This window comes from Maylandia zebra, linkage group LG8 (genome assembly GCF_041146795.1).
Source record: "Maylandia zebra isolate NMK-2024a linkage group LG8, Mzebra_GT3a, whole genome shotgun sequence".
In the NCBI taxonomy this organism is placed as follows: domain Eukaryota; kingdom Metazoa; phylum Chordata; class Actinopteri; order Cichliformes; family Cichlidae; genus Maylandia; species Maylandia zebra.
The window spans coordinates 23,646,508-23,662,117 of record NC_135174.1 but is presented as its reverse complement, the minus strand read 5'-3'; the positions used below and the strand labels follow the sequence as shown (position 1 = coordinate 23,662,117).

At 41.0% G+C, this 15,610-nt stretch overlaps 1 protein-coding gene across 6 annotated transcripts in view; it reads right to left on the bottom strand.

The window, feature by feature from the left end:
* Positions 1-15,610, bottom strand: part of sdk2b (sidekick cell adhesion molecule 2b) — a 282,756-nt gene that overhangs the window by 48,666 nt on the left and 218,480 nt on the right. For all 6 annotated transcript variants that reach the window (XM_076887659.1, XM_076887661.1, XM_004556690.6 and 3 more), the window contains 2 exons: positions 14,040-14,187; positions 1,988-2,121 (listed from right to left, as the gene is read on the bottom strand). In XM_076887659.1, coding sequence (XP_076743774.1) covers positions 1,988-2,121; positions 14,040-14,187 — 282 coding nt within the window. The remainder of the gene's footprint in view (positions 1-1,987; positions 2,122-14,039; positions 14,188-15,610) is intronic.

The window sequence follows — 15,610 nt, the reverse complement described above, 5'->3', positions numbered from 1 at the left end:
GTCAATCCCATCATGCCCTGGAAGTGTGCTTGTGGGCGCACATGTCAGATGTAGCTACAGGGACTGTCATGACTCAATCTAACCAGTCTTGGGTGTTAAGATGCATGCACAGACACAAACACACACATCACAAGATATGATGTCCATATCAAACTACTATCTTGCAGAGAAAAGAAATCTTTTTTTTTTTTTTAAAGAGAAGAACAAAAACACAGGAGGAGCCTTGCTGAAATTATAATGAATTTTTAAAACTTCATCCCGAGTATATAAATTGTAAATTGAGCATGACTCCTGCTCTCCACCTTTCCTTGTCCTTTGGCCTTGCCAAATCTTAGGCAACTACTGCCGGACCCAGGTAAGCTCACAGTGTCAGAGGCATCACTGCAGCAACAGCTGCCGCAGCAAATAAGTGATGCATACATGCAAAATTCAAGCGCTCTGTCAAACACATGCACAAACTCCAAATACCGGCTTTCATAACAGACTGCATCTGATTGCTTGTATGCGTGTATGCATGCGCACATGTGTGTGCATATGTGAGGAGCATTCGTATAAATCGTGTATTCCCATTACACCTGCTGAGTCGAGACCTCCTGCTACGTGCTCTGTATAGCCTGAACCCGTGCGTGTGTGTGTGTGTGTGTTCTAGCACTTGTATAATCAACTCTGCCATTGTTCTCAACATGTGCCACAGGCTATTTTTGCTCCCTTGTGTTGTCAACTATAATATCTTACCCTCACCCTCCTCATTCACTTCCATAATGAACTCCAGTCTACCATGTCATAAGATGCTGTCTGTTAGGTTTCCTCTTATATCTCACTCTGCTGAGCTGAAGCCGACCGAATTGGTTTGATTTGTGTATTCTGTGTTTTTTTGGTTTTTTTTGTCATGCAAGCTAAGGATGCTTGTGAATATTAACTAACTTGGCAGAAGAACAATCTACCTGTGCCTCTGTCCGTACAGCTTCCTCTTACTTTGTGCATGTATTCGTGTGTGGGTGTGTGTGTTTATGTATGTTGCAACGTGCGAGTATTGGTACAGACTCAGGTAGTTAAGCTTAAATCTCCCACAGTGATGGGAAACATAATCAGGTACAATTAAAAAATTTACCTGACAAATTCTGTCTATATTCCTTTGAGGTCGTCTCTTTATGCATCTCTGGAACACTCCCAGTACTGCTGTATTTTAACCCTCTCAGGCTCAAATTAAGCTTTTGTTGCTAATGCACAAAAGAATACCTGCAGTGGTACTTCTGAGTAAAAAAAACCTCAAAATATGTATGTGGGGTAATCAGGTTGTTAGCTTTCAACTGTTGCAAATCTGCAACGCCTGTCTTGAGAGGGTTAAAACGCTTGCTTAAAGCCGGCAATTTACTTATGCGCTGGATCGTCTCTAAAGCAGGCCTTCAACTTGAATTTCATTTTAGTCAAGAGGAAGAACTAAAAGGGGAACCTAAACTGTCAAGAGGGTCAGCTGGTCAACACAGACTAATGGCGTGACCAAAGAACTTCTCTCTTTTCAACGTGCTTTCAGTGTGCACACAATGTTCTGCCTGGAGGATGAATGTTGAATGAGCGCATCAGGTCAGGAAGGCGCACCAGGTCACACTCCTGACCTGAAGAGGTGCCTTTGGGCTTTTCTCCTGAAGACTACTGTTTGATCTCTGGGTCATAACTCATACATCTAGCTCTCATCAAGACAGTTGAAAGTTGGTTCTGATGGACACCGAATTTGACATTTTTCTCCTTTTGCCATTTTAAATACTGTTTTTGCACCGGGGCTTACTAAAAACAGTTAGTAGTCACACATTTTTCAAGCCAATATATCAAACTGTGAGCCTGGTATGTAAAGGCTCATGATGTCAAGTGAATGTTTAATATTTCCTTCAAAAACTTAAAAGGCTTGGACATGATAATAAAAGTAAAAGTACGCCTAAATGCGTTTCCAATTAAGCCTTGATTAGCGTACGTATATGGGGTTACTCACTTTCTACTGACAAGGTGATGGGCTGGCTGGTCTTGTTCTCTCCATTCTTGTCGTTTACAGCTTGCACATAGTAGCGTCCGGCATCGGGTGCCACGGTAGACAAGATAACCAGTGTGTTGTCCAAAGTAATGGCACTGAACAGGAAAAGAAAAGAGATATAAAATCACTCTGCTCATTCAATGAGGAGGAGGAATAAAACTTTGATATATACATAAGAAAAAAGTGAGCCGTTCATAGAAAGCTTCTATAAAAAGAAAAACAGAGAAACTTTCAGGCCGTCTCCCTCTGCCTAATTAAAACTAAACATGTCTGACATTTGCTTTTGTGTCCACACCTTATCTCGTGGCTGAGGAAGGCATTAAACATTTTAACATTTTAATTACACTGTTCAAGCAGCATTAGGTATATCGATTTACAATGTGTAAACAATGTGTAAGCGCTGACTGAGCAAAGCGGAAATATTGACATTCTCTCCTGTCTTAACTTCTGTGCAGTCGCTTCACAAATATGATAGCCTTGCTTTTAATAACCCAAAGCTTTTAATTAGCTATTTATACCACTCTGCTTCATGTGGCCAGCATTTTGGCAGCAAACTGCTTTTGGCGGGGATCAACAGCATCTTTCTTATTGCCTGTTTTAGTAATGCCTGAATAAATAAACACTGATCCATTTTTCAGCAGGAGGCCTATAGGCGCTAATACCTGGTGTCATGTTGGCTTTATCAAGTCCTCCCTTTCTTCGTCACTATAGCCACCAGTGAGAGAGCCCACCCCCACCCTCCTGTGATGTGTGCCCATCTTCAGTCTTGACACAGATTTCCAACTAGGTGCCTTCCTCCAGATATCGCATTTACTCTGATTTCATGTATCCATCTACTTACTTTTCTATTCCTCATCTCTCTTTTTCTCTTTCCATCCCACCAGAAGTAGTTCTTGTGCTGTTTATAGATAAACTTCTAAACTACAAATAAGCTATAAATTCTAAAGTTTGAGCTGAAAACACAATACACATAAAAATCGGTATATTTGTTACAAAAAAGCCCAAAGAACAAACAAGTAACACTTTCGGAAAATAGTCCTTTTGGAATCCTCTTCAAACTTTTCAGGCTATTAGCAGTGCTAAAACTGTCCTCTAACTGTAATCTCAGTTATCCATAAAAAACAAAAACAAAAACTATTCCCCAAGTCATTGATCATGTATTCTAGAAATAGTGTAATTTTTGCTGTTTGTTATAAAAAACAAGTGTAAAAACAAAAAACAAAACTACGACCCCTGTCGTGTAAGTTTCAGACACATTTCTGTTTCACAGCTGATGATTTCCTCTTTTTCTCCTCCTCCAATCAAACCCACTCCACTTCTCCTTCCACTTTTTCCTCCATCCCCACCTTCATCTCATCAGTAGGGGATCGGAATACCTGCTGTGCATGATCAGGGGAGCAAGAGAGCTGATGAGAAAGCAAGCAAAAAAAGATGCCAACAGTATGGTGCTCACAAGCAAATACAGAAAATATATAGAACTGTGCACGCCCATAAAAAAAGAAAAGAAAAAGCTTCACAGAGGCAGGAAAACCATCTGACACAGCAGAGAGAGCAATATGCTGTGCATGTGGCATAGAGGTACCTGTGCTGTTAGCATTTAGAGCGTGATGACTTATGAGATGCATCTTGGAGCTGATTGATTTTCAAACATCTTAAAGCAGCTCCAGTCGCTGGGCTCATCTGGGATTCTTCATGCATGCTGAGACTGAAAACACTCTTCCTAAAGGGACAAGCAGGCCTCAATGGCTGTGGCTTATGATCTGAGGTAAATATTTAATGCTAGCTCGCTGGAGCGGTGACATCCTGGACACACAGCCATGAATTATGGATCTCTTCAGGGATGCGGGTAGAACGGAAGTGTCCAAAGCACCGAATGAATCCCGGGTGGCTTCCCAGGACCTTTCCAAAACGGGGACACAATCCAGGGCTTAACTTCTTTACCTGCCACTTATGAAAGACCAGAATATACAAGCTAGCACTGCTAACCACAGCTTTCCAATGACCTCGACGACGCAGCCCATTCTCTCTGTGATAATGCAACGTATCAGGTGATCTTTGAAGTTCTTTAGTTTCCCTCAAAGATCATTCAGGAGCATGTCAAAGCACCTGCCAAACTGAGTTCAAACTAATATTATCCAGAGCAAAACCAGATTTCATCAGTTTCTAGGAGCAGGAGGCATTTTCCCCCTGCTAGTTGATTTTAATGTGCTCCCATGCTGAGCATTCACTCCCCCCAGCCTGTAATCAGGGCTGGTGCAGTGGGGGTCACACAAAACTTGGTTACACAGCTTGTTCAGCACATCTAACCACTCCCAGTGTGTGCTGGGCCTCAGGGATCAAAGACCACATGACGCTGGAAGAAATTAAAAGTAAGCCAATTATCCTGAATGGCTTTGCATGTATATCAAGGGAGCAAGAAGGGAAAGATAAGAATTTCGCTTAAAAGAGCAGTTAATGTTTTACATGCTTCTTGAAGTTCCGCTTTAACATGTTCATTATTTTTTTCTCTTTTATCGTTGTCTGTCTGATTTTGGTCACTCTTATTCAAATCCCCATCTCTCAGCGGTGTTGTGAGCAGCTGTCGGAGGCTTGCTTATAACGATGGCTTAGCACGTATCCGGCACGGTGCAGGGATTTATCAAGCCACAAGGCTGAGAAATTTGGACAAATCAGATATGTGTGAACATGCCTCTGTCTCTGTCTAGTTTTAATGTTTATTCCCACATCTTAGAATGCTTTCTCTTTTTTATTCCAACCCAATTTCCTTTTCCATTATTATTCTTCAGAAAAAGCCATGGTCTACAAGAGAGCTTGGTAGGCAGGACAGCTGCCCAGAAACATCTTGGCCAACTGTGCAGCTTTTACGCAACCCTAATTTTGCTTGCAGCAATAAGCAGTATTACTCCCATATGCAATTACTTTCTTGTGGATCAATTTTTTATGTAAAGAATCAAGGGCGCTTTTTCAATGAATGCCAGCCTTATAATGATTCTGTAGCACTTTCATCAATAATGATGATGAGGATTTATGTTTGATTGAAATAGATATAACTATAAATGTTTTATTTGCCACTAGCTGCTTCCCGTCTCTAATTTCCATTATTAAAAATAAATTATATTACAGCAAAATTAAATATACAATGATCACGGTTGCTCCCTTTAGTTAAAAACATGTGGTCCCAGCGCTGGAATAGTGGCTTCACAGTGCATCTCCAGAGAGTTCAACCACCGACTTTGTCAGCTTGTATACATATCTTATTTTGTTAATCCAGCACTGACACAGTCTGACAGTGCTGGTCCTGCTCTATCACATACAAACACACACACTCTCTAGTGTTTTGGCATCTGTCGTGGCTGTCCTTCTCCACTGGGCCGTGAGGGGCCTAACCTCGCTCCACAGCCTCAGACCTCCATTACATGCAGACAAATGGCCCCAGTTGGCTGATGGCCACCCCCCAGGAGAGAGAGAGAGGGGGGTCAGCAGGATCAAATGGCTCACATCGCTGGCTAAGGTATAAGTCAAACCACAGGCAGTAGACAGATGAAGGAAAAAGAAAGCTAGAGTGAAAGCAAGCAACAGGCTACAAGCCCTACCGCTCAACAGAGTTGTGATGAAAAAGCCACAGCTCCTGGGGGTGGAGGGATGAAGAAGTGAGAGAAATGAGAGGAGGTAAGGGAGTGTTGGTCATGAAAACAGGCACTTGTTTTCTCACTGGGTGTATGGACTGAAGGTTTGTGCCTTACTGTTCGCTTTCTGCTTCCCTTTCACTTGTGGTTCATTGAGTGTTCAAACCAATATAAGGATGTCCCCAATAATGCTCAAATAGTGACATCTAAATGAACTCAAAGCCATTTAAGACAAGCCTTCATTAGCGGAGTAACTCGATTGTCTTACCATAACAGGACACCCCTAAATTCTTCAACCATCAACTGAATTCTTACATAAAAATCAACCTGCATTAAGATTAAAAATAATTAATTCATTAGTCGTTCAATAGGAAAGTGTTTTTAATAATCAATCATTTCTTATTGTGAGTCTCCGTGGCGACTCTCGATCCCATTCACAGCGTGGTTTAGCTAGATTGGATCGCTCTACTGTGACCCATTGTTAAAACACTGGGATGCTGCAACACATTGCAATGGTTTTCAAATCACTGAAACTTTATATTTAATTGAAAACAGTACAATATATCAAATGTTAAAGCTGGGAAATTCTACATATTTTTTGGGGGGAAAAATGTGCTCATTTTGAGTTTGATGCCAGCCACACAATTCAAACATGCATGGGCATGTTTACATCTGTATTGCATCACATCTTTGACCAACACCACAAGAGTTTGGAAACTAATGAGACCAAATGCTGTAATTTTTTAAAAGGCTAGTGTGCTACAATTCTTGCTTTTTACATGATTTTAGCTTTTCAATTTGAGGCTTTTTTGTCATATTTTTCATTTCATAATGCACTGCTATTGCCATTAAAATTTTAAGTGTCAGGTCAAGCACTCTTATGCTGCTGTAATATGTGCAGCATATGGTTTGTCATACTATTGCTGAACTAAGCAAGGCTTTCCTTAAAAACGTTGTCTGGATATCAGCATACAATATGTCACTAGAAAAACCTTGTACATATCATTCAACGGTAATTGTGACTTTACAGATATGCAAGACCTAATGCATCAGTGGAAAATGGGAAGCAGATGCCGTGATTTATTGAAACAGGTGCAAACACAAACGGAAAAAGAGTATGTAAGGCAACAAAACGTAAAATAAATGACCACTTTTATTCTTAAACAGAGCCTGAACTCTCTAAGGTAGCTTTCTTGATTTTTTTCTTCAAAAATAGTTCTCCGGGCTTGAAGGAAGTCTAAAGCTCTTCTTTGGATGTTAGCTGCCTTTTGTTCCCTTCGCTGTTGAGACGATCCTATACTACCTTAATAATGTTGTGACATCCAATCCAACACTTTTAGTATTCCACTGTGTGTTTTTCTACCCAGGCATGCTTTTACTGTTTGGAATCACCCCAACCCTGCTGAAAATGAATGATAACAAAATGAAACTGTTGCCAATCGGATGCTTTCCATGTGGTACTACACGGTGGATGAAAATCTGGACTTTGCTGCCTTCATAACTCATAACTTCATAACATCAATTTTGACAAGATCCTCAACACCACTGACTGAAAGGCAGCCCCAAATCATGACAGTCTCCACCATGCTTTACAGAACACTGGAGACACTCACTCTTGTACCTCTTTCATAACCTCCTGCGTACAAAGTGACGAAGATTTGAACAAAGCTAACTAACACAATGGCAATAAATGATGTGTTTTTGCAACAGGACCCTATAGATACAATTTAAAACTGGTTCTTTGCTAAGGTACAACATTCGTTGATCGTTTGAGTTGGCCTATTTTATGCCTGAATGATTTACTGTATAGGTCACTGTTAAATGGCTTAATAAGTTAACTAAAAAATCATCTGAAAATGGTAACAAGGACTGAAAATCAGTGAAAAAACAGCCAATGTCTGAAGAAAAATGTTGAAAGATCTTTAGAAGGCTTGGAGAGCTAAAGACTTATTAAAAATAAATAAATAAAGGAAGAAAGTCTGGCTCAGTGGAACCTAGAGATCTACCAATATTGGCAAGAGCCCAAAACAACAATAAAAACCTCTTGATTGCTGCTTCACAGATCTTTTGATTTCCCTGGAGTTTCTTTTTCTACTTTCACTGTCCTTGTATAAACAGACGTCAACATACAGCACAGAACTGAAAGGAATACAAGGAAACTTTAAAAAAAAAGTTTTTAAGTGTACACTTTCAGGATTAATCATTAGGTAGATATTGTATAATTTTGGCTTCATTAAAGCATAACCTTGCTCATGCACCTCCAAGTCTTAGGCCCTGGTTCTCTGATGGAAAATGTTGGAATGCTCCCTGTGGATTGGGGAGGGAGGTTCGAGGCTTCCTTGCCTCAAGCAAACAAGTTCCAAGTATCTTGGGGTCTTATTCATGAATGATGGAAATGCGGAGTGTTAGCTGGACTGACAGATTGGTGCGGCGTCAGCAGTTATGCGGACATTGCATTGAACCGTCATGGTGAGCAGAGTGCTGAGCAAAAAGGTGAAGCTTTCGATTTACCGATCAATCTACGTCTCAATCCGAAATATGGGTAATGACCAAAAGAGTAAGGTCGTGAATACAGTTGTCTAAAATTTGTTTTCCCTCTAGGGTGGCTAGGCTTAGACATAGAGATAGGGTGAGGAGTTCAGACATCCAGGAGGATCTCAGAGTAGAGCCACTGCTCCTGCATGTAAAATGAAGCCAGATGAGGCTGTTTGGGTATCTCATTAAGATGCCTCACCTCCATTTGGAGGTTTTCCAGAAATGGAAATTGTTAGTGGAAGGAGACCCTAGGGTAGAGCTTGAGAGATTATATACCTCCACTGGCCTGGGACTGGATACCTTGTGGTCCTCCAGGAGGAACTACAGAGTATTATTGGGAAGAAGGACATCTAGAATACCCTACATAGCCTGCTACCACTGCAACCCAACTTCAGAGAAAGACAACAGATGGATATCATCTTAAAATATATCTTGTCTTAATTAAACACACAATAGCTTCAGCTGTTGTTCAAACTTCTAATAATCTAGTTGATGAACAGTCAATTTTGGACAAAGGAAGAAAAAAAAGTAGATTTCTTGGTCTCTTGCAAGTAGTGAGGACCAAGAAATATTTAAGAATAGTAAGTTATTTCTTGTAGGACTAGATACATCCATTCATTCATTTAGGAATCTATGTAAATTGTAATTTTTTTTTTATGTTATTCTTGCTTCTCCTTGTCGTCTATTCTCTCTTGACCTGAAGATCGTCAGGTTCATGACTAATGCTGGGCAGTTGTAGGCAAATGCAAAGGAAGGGCATGGCTATTCACTGGTCCTCGTGACTAATGGAGAATCCATAGCACGCTGACAGGACCTGAGCATCCCAGGCAGGGCCCATTAATTGATCAGTAGCTACAGCAAATTACTCAAGCGAACTGCAGTGTGTGTGTATGTGTCTCAACGATGTCCTCCCACTGACTCCTCCAGGTCAGGCTCCTCTGTGTTCTGTCTTAACAGACACCTCTACAAGGTTGTTTCGGTGTAAATCCATGCCAAAATGTCAATAGAAAGTTTCTGGGAGAAAAACAACAGGTAGTGGGTAGTGAGTTGTTGTCAGATGTGAAAAAGTGAGGACAGAATCCAGCGCTATATCTAACGACAGACTCACCTTTCAGCCAGGAGCCACACAATTCCTGGCAAATGCATTTAACTAAAAGAGGCTCTGATTACACACGACATTAAGTCTCCAAAATAGCATAACAAATCACAGCAGCTGAATGGAGAAGATCCTCTCGACTACATTTCCATTCACCGAGAGAAGAATGTCAGCCATTAGAAAGTTCTTTTTCTCCTTGCATCCTGTTTCATATATTGTAACAAAAAGACCCTGACTGAACTGATTCATTAAAGCAAAGCTAGATCAATGTCTGGTTGTACATTTCAGCTTACAGTCAAACAAGGACATGTGCTTTGAACCTGGGCAGTACACAACATGAGCACAGCAAAGACTGTAAGAGACAAACGCATCAATAAGTGATTCCGTGAGCTTATGGGCGTACTGTTAGAGAGCAAAGGAGTCTCTGCCCACGCCGAGGCCAGCAGCTGCACGAGTCACATTGCAGAAAGTGAGCAGTCACTGTGCCACAGTAAGACGCAGCCTTGCCAAGGGGAATATTGGCAGCAGGGAAGCAAAAATGCAGCATTCATTAAGTTTACACATTCAAGGCCTGGGTGGTGTGTTCATACTACTAACATAATGATGTTCAGCTGGTATCACATATTTCCCCATTACCATCTTTAGATGGCATAAACCAAAATATATAACAAATTCGAATTTGACCCGTAATGGACAGTCGGGACCGTCAAGTTGTATAAGAATCCCAAAAATGTCTTTGAGAGGTTTTATACAGAACCAGAGTTGTGAAATTACTGTCAAACCAGTAATCACAATCAGAATTTGGAGTGCTGAAGTGTGCTTTACTCAAACCACATTTTGAAATAATCATGCAATTATTCTGAAATAATCGGTGCCAGATCAGCCAGAACGGGATCCAGGATTGTAATTCTATTATTTGTTTTACATGTTTTGAATGGACATGGTACGCTCTGGTATTAAAACAAACCACTCAATACGATTTCAGTTATTCAAAGAAGCATCTTTCAGCTCCTTCAAATGGATTTCATAAATATTTCATCATTGACCCCGCGTAAGAAAGTAAACACGTTCTATTCGTTACAGCCATATTATACCCAGGGTTAATTCTCTCTTTGAACAGTGCTGGTCATACCTAATGAGACGTCAGCCTCTTAAAGTGTGAATATTAATATTTGCTAATCTACAAAGCCAGTGCCGACTCTGAAGGAGTTTGGGTGAACGCTTGGTCTATGATCTTGAGAAAGCTGCAAATAGCAAGACTGGAAGCCAAGCAATCAGGCTATTTTGAACAGGCATGTTTTGAACAGTCACTGCCCTAGTCCCTGATAAACTGAAGGGGGCATTTTATGCTGTCGGCAGCATTCCAATATCGAATCCTGACTGTGAGCTAGCCTTTTCTTTCTCTCTCTCTCTCTCTCTCTTTTTTTTTTTTGAAATGAACTTGATTTGCACCCAAAATCCATTCCTCTCTGCACACATCCACTAGATCATATTTACTCTTTCTGAAGAGTAAATTCAGTTCCCAGCTGTGGGTGGCCAAAGGACATAAAAATGCCACAGACATCCGCAGTTTAAGCCAAAATAGGAAACATGAGGCGAATCAGGACGGGACTGTGGTGTGGGGTGTTATGGACAACAAGATGAGGTGAGGACATGATCCAATCTGAGCAATTCCTTATTGTGAACAGTGAGGTATAAAGACCTGAGGACTGAACTGCAAGTTCTGTAAGCTTCATAGCTAAGCATGTGATGATGTGGGTGTTGTGTGTACTGAGAAAAGTGGTCTAAAAACATTCAACATCACTTATTGAAAATTGATGCCTAGGAGCCAAACAGCTTAGTAAGTGGAAATTTAGTACACACTTTGCACCATGTTCTGTACAGCAGCTGCATGCTCCACCAGTTTTTTGATTAATCAATACTTAGATATCTGAATCTTGCCTATAATCTATATTACTGAATCTTATATTCAGTAATCCTGTATATAGAGGATTACTCTCTATTCTCCAGACATCCTCCCTATGTATTCGAAAGATTTGCATTTGAATCATGGATTCAATTCTGCAGCCAGATAAAGATTTATACAGCTATAAATACAAACATTTTGAGGTATGTACTTGTTCTCCTGAGATGTGTATTTTTATATGTGTACCCAACCTGAGACCTAGAGCACCTCACAAGAGTCCTTGCAATCAACAAGTGTCATCCTCGAGTGATTTCTCAGCTTCTCTCACCTTTCTACCACGTACAAAAAATATCACACAAGAACTCTCGAACTACACGATACAGTTTGAGGAAACTCCCAGAATTTCAACTAAATGAAAGCACAATGCAAAAAAAAGAAAGAAAAGAAATTGGTCGTACAGCAGCCTCCAGAGCGAGTGTGAATTATATTAGGTATTAGATTGGTTGGATGAGAGCCTCGACATTTTTTGAGCGATCTGATTGTTTTTGCTCTTTTCTCTTTTGTAGGGGCGCAGACAAGCAGCAAGACAGACCCCTGAGGAGCCTGTAAATTAAACTTATGACACCTTAGGATGGCTAGCAAGAGCAGGAGACAATTAGGGGAAATGGTCACCCTGGTTCTAATCCATGGCATGTTTTTGTCAGTCCTCGTTCTCCTTCACCGCCATTCCACTTTAGCTTGTTCCACTATATAACTCTTGTAACACATGGCACACCGAGATCTTCCAGGTGGTCTTACAACAAGAGAACGTCTGAAGAAATGCATAACGATGTGACAGATTTAGAGAGATAGAGCCTTCATGACGGCAACACTTGTGGTTTGGTGCGACTCACTCAGTCGCACTCCCTCATTCTCTCCTCCACTAGCGAGACTTTGATGCCTCTACAGAGTAAACGCTAGTGGCATGAATCAAATTCAATTAAATGATTTTCAATAAAAAAGGCTGCCTGTTATCAACAGTGCTCATTTGCACACTGTGACCTTGGTAGTGCATGTGGTATTAGCATTCTCAGAGCTGCGGGGTAGGAAGTGAGGATGAAGAGCAGCAAAGTACACACAGCGGGTGGCCCATAATGGAGACAAAAGAAGGGAGCGAGATAGAGGAGGGAGACAGCGACAGAACGGCAAATGAAGCCGCTATTATGCCTGACACACTGGTCACTGCACATACCACTTGTGACGTCAACAGAGAAGCATAACCTTTTATAGTCGTGCATGAGGTTCACTGATTTGCTGAAGATCTTCTAAAAGAACAGCATACTGCTGAGAAAACTACAGTCTGCGCCACAGAAAGAGGAAGTACATAATTCAAAGACAAATACAATGCTGTTTTTCAATAACTTTCCACAGAACGTCTCATCATTTCTAGCTGAAGCACCAATCTTCCAACACAGTTCAATGCCATCTGGGAATTCCTATACTCCCACACTGATGGATTATAGAGATGCTCGTAAAGACGGGCTCGCTCATGCCTTCAGCTTGTCCATTTTGTTCTATCTGCACAGCGCACACCAGGTTACAAAAAACCTGAGAAATAAGGAACCAGCTGTAACGATGTCAGAGAACACAACCGCATCAGCTTGAGAGAAATAAGAAGTTCAACTTATTTTGTAGATCCTTCTTATTAAAAAAACTATTCTTTAAAAACACAGACAGAGCAGGCTACCGGTGGCCAGCAACCTTCATCTTCTCAGTACGCCTGGGCATTTGTCTCATTGTGATTCTAGGTCAGGGGATGATTACTGATGATGAGAAGATGATAAGAAAGATTCACTCTAACTAAGGGCAAGGTCACCTCCCACTGTGACGAAATGCAGATGTGATGAGACGGGATAAGTGACTTTTTAACGCACACGCTGGTACACACAAATATCCCCCCCACAAAGATGTGAGTAACCTCAGTACAATGTCAGTCACTGAAAGATAAAGTTAAAACCCTACCGTGTGGAGGTGTAGCCTGTGTAGCATCACGGGGAACATAATCTTAATTAATCTGTCAAATGTTCTTGGAGCACAAGTATAGGCAAGTATATTTATGGACAAATATTCTAAAGTAACTCAGATATTTTAGGCAAAACTAACATAATACATGCAAATGCCCAAACCAAACAGTCAAGTTGCATTTTGGGAAATGTAGTTGTCAGGTTGTGCTGACAGTGTACAGATGCAGTACATTTTCAATTAGTAATAAAATAACAAAGTTTGTATCTGCTTCTTTCTTGGGCCACATAGCACGTTAAAGTGAAGAAAGCACTTTAAAAAAATCTACCTTCATATTTGCATTCTACCTTTTTAAGTGACCAGAATGAGACAGCAATACAAATAGGCTGTCAGGAGGCCCAGTGCTCCATAGCCCTGTCAGACCATGATTTTGCTGTTGGTTGGCAAGCAAAAACAACAAAATAAAGACAGACAATGGGCAACATTAAGAAAAAGACATAGATAAGGAAATAGAAAAGGGTTTTCTTACAAAATTGAAAAAAAATGTGTAAGACGAGAGATATCCCATTGCACACAGAGTGCTGAAACCGTTTTGTCTTCAGCCCTTGTTCTGTAGAAGAAATTCAAGCTGTCCTTCAGCACAAAATCTAGCAAGATGAAAAACAAACAACAGGTAGGAACAGCTGCTCTCAAACTAAAGCCCTCAAACACCTTCAGGGACAAAGGAAAAAAAAAGGAAAAAAAAAACAAACCCAAAAAATATTTCTAGAGTCAAACAGAAAAGCCAAATAAGACACAAAAGGCCCAACGAACAAAAAAACAGAAAAACAACAAGAGAAGAAAACTCACATGCGGCTGCTGGGTGGAATCTTGCGCCCATCTCTGAACCAGGTGACTTGTGGCTGAGGGAAGCTGCGAATGCGTGGTGCTGGAATCACAGCACCCTCTCCCTGAGAGACTGACTGCGTACGTTCGCCTTCCTCAAAACTTCCCATAACTAAAGGAAAACACACAATACACAGACAAAAACAAGGGAAGCAAGAGAGAACAAGAGAGTGAGACTGACAGTCGCAGGAACAAATTACTCTTGCTTTCTTCTTCTTTGACTTTTGGTAACCACAGAGCTTTTGTCATCTGCTGTCTATTGTGAAATTTCACACTATAGCTATTTGATGGACAGCAAAGTGTTGTTGCCATGGTTTCCATGGTACATCAAGCAAGGCTAGAAGGAACCGGCACGTAACGACTCACAGAGGGACATCGAGGGACGCTAAATTGACTAATATTCATATCCCGTATCCTCCTGTGTGGATGCATTGCGCAACATAGTAGATGACCAGCTATGCCGCTTCTCTATTATCTCGTAATATATTTCATTTGTTAGAGTATTTTTATTCATCCCTTGCCTCATTATATCTTAAAAGCTGACAAAACGCTGGACTAATATTACCACCTCCCCCCCCCCCCTTTCCACTCCCGATTTCTAATGGGAATTTATCAACTAGCTGTAAATTCATCTGTTGTGGGTTGTGAAATTCCCCTATGCTGTTACATTAGCAGATGCTGATTGTAAACCTTTACAGGACAACAGTAACAAGTAGACTTTATGTTTTCCTCCTCCAGCACAGTCTGAAACACAGTCACAGCATTATTTTTCTCCAAAGATCATATATTTGCCTCCGTGATTTAAAGGGGAACAATAGGCAGAAATAAATAAAATGTTACATTGAAAACCCAATTATGACACACATTTTGGAGATAATATCTCGGGAACATTCAGGGATGAAGGTGAGGGAGTCTGAACAGAGGATGCTGCGGTGGTTGTGAATCGATGGCAGACTTATTTTTCCTCACTCTCTTTCAAGAGAATAAAAAAAGGTAATCTGGCTTTACGCTGCAGCTGTGGTGCTTAGCTTAAATGAAAATCTGGGAAGTGTGCAAATCCCCCGACTTTGATCTGCAGTTTCAGTGATGTGATGTCCTCCTCCCCTTCTTCCCTAATCTCTAATGCCTCGGCATGTTTCCCTTTCTCTGAGGTGTGTCTCTGCAATTCTAATTGTGCTGCCTCAATAGAATAGTTTCTAGAAGAAATCTCTCCATCTATCCTTCCTTCTTTCTTCTTCTCCCTCTCCCTCCCTTGTCCAGCTCATCCATTCCTTTTGCAGGTGTCCTTAATTCTCCTTTTTTACTCTGCGTCACCATCCATACCACTTCATGAGCAACTGAGAGGGAAGAAGAGAATTATGGAAATGGGAAGTGTTTGGAATAAATAGGAACTGAAATAACAGCAGGGTGGAGGCCAAGAAATAAATAGAAAGCAGTGGTGGCCAGATGACAAAGTCAAGAGAGGGAGGAAGCCGAAACAACAAACAGAACCAGTGATGGACGCCACAAAAAGTCTGTCTCCTGGAGGAGAGGCT